Raw genomic sequence first — 12,894 nt, forward strand, 5'->3', positions numbered from 1 at the left:
ATTGTTACTTGGTCATTTATAGACAGAAAGCCTTGGTTACCCATGTCCAAAATAAAATTAGTCATCTTTCACCAAAATAAATTTTTCATAACTGGCACTATTTATATGAATACAAGCATGGCTATTTAATCTAGAAATGGCAATGGTCTAATCTTTATTCCTGACTTCTCATTTGACTGACTATTCTGTCCATTGTCCTTCTGAAATGTTTTAGATTTGCTTCCTTTGAAAGCAAGTTACGATTACCTGTAACATGGAATGTTGCCAAACTCCTTAGAGATTTTCTACATCAATTTATCTGTTGACAGTTCACCAAAAATTCTACAATAAATAATGTATTTTCTATCAATAATGTAGTGTGTAATACTATTTATTACATATTATATATTTATACTTATTATTGTACTTGTTACTTTAGCACTTATTTAACATTATACTTAAATTATTATATGACAGGCACTGCACTGAGTTTTTCTCATTTCTGTGAATATGCATAATCACATCATAATGTAGGAACTATTAGTTTAAAATTTTAAAGATGAACAAGAAAGGATTGGGAAAGTTATATAATTAATTTCTTAAGATCACGGGTCTTGGTGCTAGAATGATAGTACTTTTCTCTTGCATGTACCTCCCTGAATTCAACCTCTGGCATCCTATATGATCCCCTGAGTATCACCAGGAGTGATTCCTGAATACAGAACCAAGAGTAAGCCTAGAGCACTTTTGGGTGTGGCCCCCAAACCAAATAACTGAATAATATACATTTAAAAAAGACCATAGACTTTGCTTAAAAGTAACAAAACCAGGATCCATCAAACTTCTAAAATCCCTTTTTGTTCTTGTTTTTTCTTTTCTTTTTTTTTTTTAAATTTTTATTTTGACCATATTGGCTTATATATCTTTCACAGTAGTATTTTAGGTACATATTATCATTGAATCAAGGGAATACCCATCACCAAATTTGTCTTCCCTCCACCCCCGTTCCCTTCCTGCAACCCGTATCTCCCACCCTCAATCCCCGGGTTGCTATACTAAGTGGTCCCCTCTGTGTCTAGCTTACTATTAGTGATCATATATCTGTTTGGCCCTGGTACCCTCCCTTGTTTTCCCCTCTGTTTGAGAAATGGAGCTAGATAGTTCGAGTTATGTGGTTTTATTTGAAGGAAAGAAAAGCAATAGAATGGGGTAAAAAATCAAATAAGCTGAAAATGGGTAGAGTCCTTCTAGAGGCTTTCAACCTCAGTTTGAGAAAGGACAGGAAAAAAGGTAATTGAAACACCGCAACAATACAGAAAGAAATATCAAATAAAATATCCAGTAAGCACTATGGCAATAAAGACAAGCACCACACAATAGTCTTGGTCCTGAAATCAAACCATGCCTAAGTGCAAAAAGAAAGATAAAGATAAAATAAAATAAAATTGGAGACACCAACTTCAATATCTACACCAAAATAAAGAAGTCAAAAAAATCAATCAAAAAATAAATATATAAGTGGATAAAAGTATTATTTTGTGCTTTTTTTTTTCTTCTTTTCTTTTCCCCTGCATAGGCACAGTAACTATTGGGGACATTATAGAGGGAATTCAAGGGTTTCTCCACCCTTGAAGTATACTGTCATGGAATTAACTATAGACTCCTTGTGTGATCATTTACTCTCCCCTTGGTGCTTTTGTGGTGTATGGAAGACTTCTGCTTCGTCATGGATGATAAAATTGGACCTCTGTATCTAGATATTTTGGTGTCTGTACAGCTCAAGGAATGGAGCTTATGATGGAGTCTTTCTTTCTGGTTCTAGCAGTTCTGTTTCTCCAGTGCCATTTTAATCCATCTTCTGAGTTGGTGGTCTGGTCATTATGCTGCTCCTAGGATGGAGCCTGGGAAAGTCTTTCGTTAGGTTTCTGGAAGACCCATTCAGTTGCGATTGTTTCAGTCAGACCTCTGGAATTGGAGATCTTGTTTATTAAACAGATCGTAGACCAAAACCTAGGCTAGAGGTGTTTTTTGTTGTTGTTGTTGGTCCCGGGATGCATACTGTCCAGTCATGGTTGTAACAACCAGTCACCTATAGATAGCGATCTTGGCTTTTGCACAGATCAAAGGGTGACAAGTCGTCTGATTTTGTCTTATCGTTGGCTGGTGAGTTTCTTGATACAACTTTTCATAGTACTTCAGAGTAACCATAACTTTCTACTCTCTAGCTTGTCAGCATTTTTCATCCTAAATTGTCTATTGTTCACAGACCGCTTTTTCATGTTGCTTCCAATCTGATTAATCTACATGCATAACTCGTTTTATTGTATTTTGTCTTGTTGCAATTCCTAGATACTGAGTTTTTATAAATTAAAGACTTGTGACAATCCTGTGTTAAACAGCATAATTTTTCCAAAAACATAAACTCACTTTGTTTCTTACTTTTGGCCATTCTTGAACTATTTCAATAGTTTTCATTATTTTTATTATAACTGTCCCAGAGACTGTTGATTATGTTATGGCAGACCTACCACAAACCACACCCACATAAGAAGGTAAATTTAATCAAAAAGTGTCATGTGTATTCTTTTTTTTTTTTTTTTGGTTTTTGGGCCACACCCGTTTGATGCTCAGGGGCTACTCCTGGCTATGCGCTCAGAAGTCACTCCTGGCTTGGGGGGACCATATGGGACGCTGGGGGATCAAACCGCGGTCCGTCCTACGCTAGCGCTTGCAAGGTAGACACCTTACCTCTAGCGCCACCTTCCCGGCCCCCGTGTCATGTGTATTCTAACAACAATCTCATATTCCCTAAAATACAAACTTTTTTGAATTTAGACCCTATTAAAGTAGTTAAGTGTTTAAGTAAACAGAAAAATTCCATGTCTTTCACATTAAATCACAAGCTAAAAATGATTCCATGAGGAACGCATGTCAAAAGCTGGTATAGGCTAAAAGCTAGATTTCTTGTTTCAGTTAACCAAGCTGTGAATGCAAAGAAAAAGTTGAAGAAATGAAACGTACTACATTGAACAGTTCATTGTATAGCGTAGACATAAATTTTACTTATAATGGGAAAACAAAAATCTTATGTTACTTACCTTTGCAATATTAACTTTACTGCATTGGTCTGGGCATGAACCCCCCATATCTCTGAGATATGCCAATTTTCAGGCCCTAGAACAAATGATTCCCTCTCCCCATTTTTCCCCAATCCCTCTCCATTCCATAGACACTTTGCTTCCACTCTGCTTGTTTAGTAAGGATTTACTAGTCATCTTTCAATGAAAATCTTTCAGTCGCTGCCTGTTTCACTGATTCCAGATCCATCCTCCTCCTCCTCCTGCCCACCTCTTCCAAGTGGCTAGGAGAAAAGTTCAAGAAGGAATGAACCATGCAGGAATAGCAGGAACCTCAGCAGATTAGAATGCAAGACAAACAAACAAACAAACAAACAAAAAAACCCTATATCTTTAGGAACTTTTCACTGATCAAATCTATTTTATGATACTATTGCGATGAAACACTTAAATGTAAAATGTTTTGCAACATATAAAGTGCTGTGTAATCTACAAAAGTGAGGTGCAATTAATTTTCCACCCTGGCTTTGCCTGCTCAGGGATATTAGTCGGTTATTCAGTGAGTAACCCACAAATAGGTGTTCCAAGTTAATAAATACCAAGTGTGTGTGTGTTTAGCATGAAGAAAAAGTCAGGGCATACATAAAAAAGAACTAAGTTCGGATATCACCCCATTGCTCTCAAAGCCCACTTTAAACTTCATTAGGGTAGCCATGCACAGTAAGAAAGAAAATGGTTATTTGCTGGAAACCCACTCCTTTAAAAGATCCTTCTAGAAGAGACTTCTACATCAAGCCTCAGGGGCTGAGGAAGGATGATAGGCCGCAAACACTAGCCCAAGTCGACCAAGTTCACTTTCAAGGCGTTTCTGCCCACCCCCTACCCCGCAGCCCAGGACTACAAATCCCGGCGTGCCACGCGCCCCTGGCCGCGGGCTCTGGGCTGAGCGCGGGCTGCCCCAGAGCCTGGTTTCGGGGGGAGCCTCCTGGTGCGGGCCAAGCGGGGAGGTAAGTGATCCGCTTGTGCTGTGAGATCCCTGGGAACGCGCCTGTTCTCGATCCTCTCCGAGATGAAAGGAAGCGCAGAAGAGTGTAAATCCAAGCAGCCCTGCCTTCCCCCGTCTGCTGCTAAGGCAGTTAATTGCTGCAATTTGATGCACTTAAGAACTTTGTTGGAAGTTTGTCCTCCGGAGTTGTGGGGGGCAAGAAGCGTGCTCAATTTGGAGGGGAGCATGGCAGGTGCTCCTTCCCCCACCACGCCCCCTTAAAAAGACAAGACCGATCTCCTCGGAGAATCCCCAAACTCAAAAGTCAAACGGTTTCTTTTTTGCAAGTCTTAGCCAAGAGCTAGTTCCCCGCATCGAATGCAGGACGCACCCGGGGGTTCCTTCCGGACTCCACCCCTGCAGGCTGCCTACTTCCCGGGGCTTCAGTAATTTCTCTGAGCCGGTCCTGCCCCCCCCCCCACCCTCCCACCCCCCACCCCGGGAAACTTCTCCAAATTCTCCAACTGAACCTCCCAAAACGCTCAGGTGTGTGAGCTGGCTGGACACACCTTGCAGGGGCAGGTGGTTCCTGCGGGAGACACTTGGCCCCCTGCTTGCACCAATAAAAGAAGCCTCTGGGACACTGGAGATTCCCACTCTGCCTGACCCATCTGCACCTTCCCTGGGTGTGCACGGAAATTCGGGTGTCCAGGCCCCCTGGAGAAGGTTCCCAAAGTGTTCAGACCCCCGCCCCTCAAGATTTATAATACTATCTTCTTTATAGCCCTCGTCTTACATACGCTGACACGCTTGGCCTCTGCTTGATACTACACAACAAATACACTTTGGTTAGAGCAGAGGATCGAGTTTGTTGGGGGACAGGAAGTGAGTGAATTCTTTTACCCACAAATGTCAGAAACTAGCTAAGTGAAAACTGTTGTCAGAATTTAGGTCTGGATGGTCCCTTATTTTTGTGTTTGTTTATAAATAGAATTTATTTCCTATGATACTTTTAGAGACCCTTCTTAATAGGCAAACTTTCTATCACAAGCACAAAATAGAAAGCCATGGCCTTTTCTGTATGTGGTAGAAATTTCACATCACAAGAAACATTACAAAATCCTTTCTTCTGTGTGTCTAAGAAAGAGTTGACTGTAGCTACTTAATTTCTTAAACCTTCCTCCTTAAATAGCGATGAGCCTGGTGAGCAAGTGAGCCTAACTGGGCTTAGTTCTGAGGCTAGCCACTAGAATACCTTCATTTTGCCTTCCAAGCCCCCAGGACTCTCAGCCTACTTTTACAGGAATTTAGTTAGAAAATTGCTCAGGAATTAAAAATCAGGCACAAAAGCTTTAGGGTGGAATGGAAGAAAGTTTGGGAGTCCACACCACTGACACCTTCATCCAGACACTACACACCGTGGAAGAGTGTGGTGCTGAAATATTGTATGTGTCTTGTCATCAGTATTGTAAACCCAAATGACTGCAGAATAACAACAAAAAATCAGTAGGAATAGGTGCTAGAGTTCTTTTATTTCTAGAAGAGTTGACCATTTTATAAATTAAATTTCATTTTAAAACATTGCCTCTACAACCTTTTCACATTTTAATGAATACGTTTTAATTGAATCGCCGTGAGACACACAGTTACAAAGTTGTTCATGATTGAATTTCAGTCATACAAATGTTCCAACACCCATCCCTTCACCAGGTCCCATTTCTGCCACCAATATCCCCAGTTTCTTTTCTGCACCTCCACCCCTTCTCCATCCCCTTCTGCTTCTATGGCAAACGTTTTCTCTCCCTCTGTCTAACTCTCTCTTTTTCTTTTAAATACTGTGGTTTGTAATATTGCTATTGAATGGGGTATCATACATATCACTTTACCCCACTTAAACGCCCAGTTCTTGTCTAGAGAGATCATTTTCAGCTGTCACTGTCATAGTGCATCCTTTTCTGCCCTAACTCCCCCCATCCTCTTTTTGATAAGCTCCCTACCATGATCCTCATCTCTATTGTCTTGGATGTTTTATATCCCACAAAACATTCTATGTCTATCCACCCCTCTCTTGCTAACTTATTTCACTCAATGTAATAGTGCTCATCATTTTGTTCAGTGGTGTTAAAAGACCCACCTGTTGGGGCCAGAGAGATAACATAGAGGTAAGGCTATCTTTGCCTTGCATGCAGAAGACCAATAGTTCGAATCCTGGCATCCCATATGATTCCTCAAGCCTGCCAGAAGCAATTTCTAAGCATAGAGCCAGTAGTAACCTCTGAGCGCTGCCGGGTGTGACCCAAAAAAAAACAAAAAACAAAAAACAACAACAATAAAAGACCCACCTGTTGACAGATGCTCTAAAAAAGTGTTTTCTCAAAATATGAATACTTAGAAGTTACCCCCAAATTATTTGATCTTCAAGAAGGTGAACACTTTTAATATGCTTGTAGAATAAAGAAAAATATTTTGACTTTGAAATTCAGATTGCAGGCTGAGATTCTGGTTGCTAATTTTTAGTGTCCTTAAAAATTGTTAAAGACAAGATTGCTGATTTCCTTCTCAATCCTGCCTGTTACCTACATAGTGTTATAGCAGCAGATGATTATTTTTTCTAGGCTCCCTCTCTCTTAGCAGTCAGTATTTTCTGTCCTTTCTTGAGTGGTTTTGTAGTCAACTTGATCTAAACATGTCCAAATGCTGATTAGTATTTATTTCAGTGACAAGCATGTATATCTCCATTGAATGCCTAGCACATTTTTGAAATTGGAATGTTTCTCTTTACTGGCCAAGTAAGAAAATTGTAAAATTTATTTGGGTAATTTAATCCATAGATCATGTCAGACATGTTGTCTCCCAAGTTATATAACTGGGAGCTTAGAGTGATGGAAATGCTATGAATCTGGCCATTGGCACTGTGATTTTTTCTTTATATTTTATTAACATAGTACTAGATGCTCAAAGGTAACTGATTATGTACTTGGTTGTTGAATTATATATGTTATTGTACAAATGGGATAAACAGTTAAAATTAAGCCACCCAGAACTAATAATTAATTTTCATTTATTTTGGGGGGGTTGGGCCAAACTTGGTGGCACATTCTTAGCTCTACTCTCAGAATTTGCTCCTGGCAGTTTTGGGGACCATATGGGATGCTGGTTACTGAACCCAGGTTAGTCCTGTGTCAGCCGTGTGCAAAGCAAACGCTCTACCACTGTGTTATCACTCTGCCCCCTAATTTTTATTTTGTAGAATAAGGTTTGTTCCATTTTGAACTTTTGCTGATGTCATCTGCTGGAATAAATGCCAAAAGGAAAGAATATAGGCATTCTTAGGGGAAGGGTCATCTATTTTGCATCTTCTCTGAAATGTTACTTTTTGCATAATGAAGTAAAAGGATTTCTGGGGAGCAGTGCTTTCTTGATTCTCACCAGGAGATTACTTAAAAGCCAGCTTCTGGAACTTTGTCCACAAGTCTCTCTTCAGAAAAATAGTCATACTGGACTGTAGCTTCTTGACAGTTCATTGACTTATATAACCCATAAGCACTGAACCCTTGCCCTTATTTCTCACTTTGGGGAGAAAGAAAGAAAGAGTTTGAAACATGGCACTTAAGCTCAGAACAGCAGCAGAGACATGTCATACAGACACAGAGAAGGGGAGAGAAAATAAGAAGCTTTTGTTACGACTTCTTTTTCTTTGTTCGAGACAGGTGCTGAGAGAATTCTGCAGCTTGGGTACTTGGGATTCATCTACTTGCACTAATTATGCTGAAGGTAGTTAGCGAAAGTAAACGGGCACACTGTCGCTTTAAAAAGTCAGCCATGAACCAGAAGGCAGTTGGTGCAGCTTGTGTGTGATTCCTAACGTCATGTTGGCTGAGAGCCAGCCTGGTTTTATTTCACTGTGTCAAATTGTACCTCCTTATTGAATTCCTTTGCCAGCCTACTTTGTGAAAGAAAACATTGAGGTTTCTTTGGCTGTTCTTGATAAGCCTATAAAATATGACATGTTTTAGTTGCTTCTAGGTAGGTTTTCTTTTTGCTCTTCCACAAAAAATAGGAAATAGTCATACTACTAATAAGACAATGTAGTGTGGTGTTGCAGAGTCTCACTGTGAGTGTTTTTGTTTTGTTTTGTTTTGTTTTCTGAAATGCTTAGAAAAATGGTGAATGTATGTAACAGTTTCCAACTGAAGTGAAATCATTCTTTTGGGCTTGGAGCAACAGCACTATCTTCTGTCTACTCTGTAACGGTGTGTGAATGTATGTTAATATCTCTATATTAAATGCTGCATTTCTCTAGGAATGATCTGAGTGGCTTAGCAACTTGAAGTTGCCAGTGTATGTGTGTGTATGGGGTAAAGATTATCCCACACTTTGTTATTTGTTAACCAATTACTTCTCTAACAGTGATAAAATCTGGTGAATATACTAAATGATGTACAGTCATGTCAGAGTAATCCCTAGAGAAGGAGTGCTGAAGTATAAAGTGATTTGGGAGGAATGTATTTTAATTTATGTCTTCAACTGTAGAAGAACAAGCAAGCCCAGTTCAGAACTATTTTTAAGCAGTTTTTTTTTCCATAGCTCTTTCATTTGACTAATTAGATATTAATTGTGGAGGGTTTGTTGCCTCCCCCCCCCCCCAGTTCTCATTCTACTAAACAAAAAGATAAAGTGATGGATGCTACTATATCTCCTTGATTGATGATTTTTATATAAATCTGATGGGTTGCCTTCCCTCTCTTATATACATAAACACATATTCTCTCTCTCTCTCTCTCTCTCTCTCTCTCTCTCTCTCTCTCACACACACACACACACACACACACACACACACACACACACACACACACATTTTTCAGTGCTAAGACTATCTGACATCTTTGTGAGTGTCCAGCTTTCTCACAGCATGGGCATCTCACCGACAGGTTTTTGAGGCTTTTGTTGAAAATATATGACGTTGGAGAATACTTGTTGACAAAAGCTTTAAGTGCACTTCTGCACTGCAATGAATTAAAAAAAAAAAAAAGAGCTGGGGGGAGTGGACCAAAGAGTGGGGGAACAAACAAAAAACAAATGCAGTAAGAAAAAGAAATCACAACCCATGCTGAGAAATGGCAGAAGAGGGGTCTGTTCTTGACTTGGACTCATTTATGAGTTGCAATGTCGTAAGTGAGAGCTTGAGCTTGGCACCCAGAGGAAACTGTGCCAGTTCACACAGCACTTGTTTTGAGGGAGGATTCAATTTCATTTGCAAATGCTTATTGTCAAGGCAGGGAGTGCCAGTACAGATGAAAGCACCCCCATCATCTCCGGTTCTTTAGGTTTAATCACATCTCGCCAATCGCTGAGGGAACGGAAGAATTAAACAAACATACGTGAACTGGTGTGAAGCTGTAAAAGGGACCATTATGTTTCCGATACAGAATCTATATTCTCCTCTCACTTTCTAAGCATTAAACACAAGCTTTTCTCCCTTATTGATTAGTTGCTGAAGTAAAGGAACTGTGCAGCGTTCCCATGCTATCTGTTGACATGGAAAACAAGGAAAATGGCTCTGTCGGTGTAAAAAAGTAAGTGAAACTGGCTTGTGAGTTCTGCTTCTGCAAACAGAGGGACTTGGTTTCTATTTTTATACGTGTTGTTTTATCTACTACAATACACTGTGGCTTTTCTTGGTTAGTCTACACTGACCAAGTTCTTTTTTCTCCCCCACCCCCACCCCAATGTCTTTTTCTGTATTCCATTTCTAAGACAGAGATGACTCAAACATTGAACTGTGCAAAAACAAACAAACAAAAAAACAAATAAAATAAAATAAAATAAAGATATAAAAAAAAAAGGAAAAGGAAAAAGAAAAAGAAAAAATATTAGCTTTGGAAAAGGAATGGTTGAAGATTCAAACCCTACATTCTGTGATCTGAAACAAAAACACTCAGAAACATTGACTCTACCTTCCAAATCCACATAGGCTACAAGAATGTGGGCAGAAAAGAAAGTTTATGTCTTTTAAAATGAAATCACTACTCTCAAAGCTGAGAGAGCTATAGCAAAGGAAGGAAAGACTTCCAGTAAGAATTCTTAACTATTGCAACCTCTCTCCTGATTTTATGAATTACTGATTGAATTGAAATATTTTAGTGTATCCATTGTAAAATCTACCCTGATATTGGAAACCTGATTATATTTGTTGTGTTTTATGCCTAATTTTTCAAATAGAAAAATATTCATTTGCATATGTTGAAACATGCTACATAATTTCAACTAACTCATAATATGTATTTGTGAATGTATGAAAAAAATTGTATTTCTCATTTTGGAGTTATCTTGAAACCAAACACTCTTTGACGACAAAGAGGAAGTTAGTTCCAAGAAGGTATTATCTATTTCACTTTTTTCTATTTCATTTAGTTTAAAATGATCTTCAATTTGAGCTTAAGAGAAACCTGTCAAATGTGACCCAAAGAAGCTATGCTATGTCAATGGGTAAACAGTGGGCTGTATGTTTGTGAATAGAAAGTATATTTTACTTCTCAGAGAAGTTATATGCAAAAATTAGTAACACATGCTTTTTAAAGCTTTCAATTATGTTATGTGTATCAGGGTTGTATATACTTCACTCATTCTTGAAATCTTTAGTAGATAAATGGGGAAATTAAGAGAACACACTTTTGTACATAGAAGTGTTGACCACTAATCAGAATGAGATGAGTGCTGCTCTCAGTGTTTTGAACAATTGATGGACACCATGTTTTGCATTGGGCTGTCCTAGGCACTAGGCTATTTAAGTATCTATTAAAACTTGAAATGCTACTTATGTAACTGATGAGCTGAGCATCTAATTTTACTTAATTTAAGGGTTAAGGGGTCTGGAGAAATGATAGAGAGGATGAGGCACTTGCTTTGCATGTGGCTGACCTGTGTTTAATTCTTGCACCCCATTTGATTCCCCCAAGCCTGCCCAAAATGACCTTTGAGTAGAGTCAGGCATTTGCTTAAGTACCACCAGCTAAGATCCCCAAACCAAAACCCCCCAAAATTTAATTATTTTCTTGAAATGTAAGTTGCCTGAGATTAAAATTTAAATTTGATAAATTATGATATTGATATGTACCTTTGCAAACATGACAGTTAAAGTTATGAATATATTCATTTTGCCCCAAATTTTTTTTACCTAAATCTTCTTATGCACCCTTCCTGATCTTTGTGCCTCCTGAATTCTCACGCAATACAAATAGACTCTCTGTCACTTTAAGTTAGTTTACTTTTTCTAGAAATTTGACTAAATAGAAATATTTAGATTATATATATATATATATATATATATATATATATATATATATATATATATATATATATTGGTTTTTGGGTCACACCTGGCAGGCTCAGAGGTTACTTCTGGCTCTGTGCTCAGAAATTGCTCCCGGCAGGCTTGGGGGATCGTATGAGATGCCGTGATTCGAACTACCATCCTTCTGCATGCAAGGCAAATGCCCTGCCTCCATGCTATATCTCTGGCCCTAGATTCTATATTTTTTAAAGAACTGGTATGATTTATTTGACCCAGGGTAGTTGGTTTGGGGGCCAATTATTATAGTGTGTATTAATAGTTTATTACTTTTTATTACTCAATAATATTTATTTCATGAATATACAAGTCACTGAACAATGTCCTTTCTTTCAAAGTCATTTCATTGTAGCATAAACAAGAAAAGAAAATACAGTCCAACCAACATTGAATGAAGTGCATTATTTGAGAACCTACTTTCATCACACATCATTTTGCTCAAAGCAACAATTTCCAAGAACTAATTGACAACACTAAATGAGTACATGTTGTACAATTTATTTGTTATTTGACTATCCATTTGTTGATAGATTTTTGGTTTGTTTCCATTTGGGGGATATTACTTCCTTTACCTTTTGTGTAAAAGTCTTTGAGTACATCATTTATTTTCTGTTGTATTTAGTTATGGAAAAGTTGAGTTAAATAGAATGTTTAAATTTTTTCTTTGATATTTTTTGGGCCGCACCCAGTGACACTCAGGTGTTGCTTCTGGCTATGCACTCAGAAATCACTCCTGGCTTAGAGACCATATGGGAGGCCGAGGGAATTGAACCATGGTCCATCCTAGGCTAGCATTAGCAAGGCAGACGCCTTACTGCTCTGTGCCACTGCTCTGGCCCCATTATGTTTAATTTTATAAATAGTTTTTGAATTTTTTTCTAAACTAATTTATATTCCCATCAACCTTGTCTAGGCATTTTAGTTGTTCTAATTCTCTTAAACATGATGTGATCATCTTTTTCATTATAAGTTTTATTAGGTGTACTTTTAATTTTTATTTCCTTAATCACACCTGCAATAGAGTATTTTTCTTGTGCTTATTTGTGATTGACATACCTTTTTAAGTAAGTTTAATTTAAATGCTTTTTATATCTTTTTATTGAGTTATCTGTTACTATATAAATACTATATATAAAGAGTTTTAATGTATTTTGGGTACAAATTATCATATATATGATTTGATGGTATTTTCTGCTAGTATTTTTCTTGTGCTTTCATTCTTTCTACAGTATCATTCTTTCAAAGTGTGGAAATTTTTTAATTTGGAAGCAAAGTGTATATATTATTAATTTTATGTATAATGCTTATAGGGGTGAGTTCTTATGTGGTGGGATTTGTTTTGCATCCACGATACATGATTTTTGTGCTAATTTTTGTTTATGGTGTGATATAAGGAATAAATTATTTCTCTTGATGTCATGTTAATGGTATTGTTTCCCCCTGTACATATTAATTTGTTCCAGCATCATTTGTGGAATTGTGTCTTCAACTTTCTTGTTTGT

General features: G+C 37.9%; 1 protein-coding gene across 1 annotated transcript in view; it reads left to right on the forward strand.

The window, feature by feature from the left end:
- The first annotated feature begins 7,965 nt into the window (after positions 1-7,965).
- The window catches only part of SAMD13 (sterile alpha motif domain containing 13), a 46,636-nt gene continuing 41,707 nt past the window's right edge, over positions 7,966-12,894 (forward strand). Inside the window, exons 1-2 of the mRNA XM_049771285.1 lie at positions 7,966-8,067; positions 9,533-9,617. Coding sequence (XP_049627242.1) covers positions 9,565-9,617 — 53 coding nt within the window. The 5' untranslated portion in view covers positions 7,966-8,067; positions 9,533-9,564. The remainder of the gene's footprint in view (positions 8,068-9,532; positions 9,618-12,894) is intronic.

This window comes from Suncus etruscus, chromosome 4 (assembly GCF_024139225.1).
Source record: "Suncus etruscus isolate mSunEtr1 chromosome 4, mSunEtr1.pri.cur, whole genome shotgun sequence".
NCBI classification, from domain to species: domain Eukaryota; kingdom Metazoa; phylum Chordata; class Mammalia; order Eulipotyphla; family Soricidae; genus Suncus; species Suncus etruscus.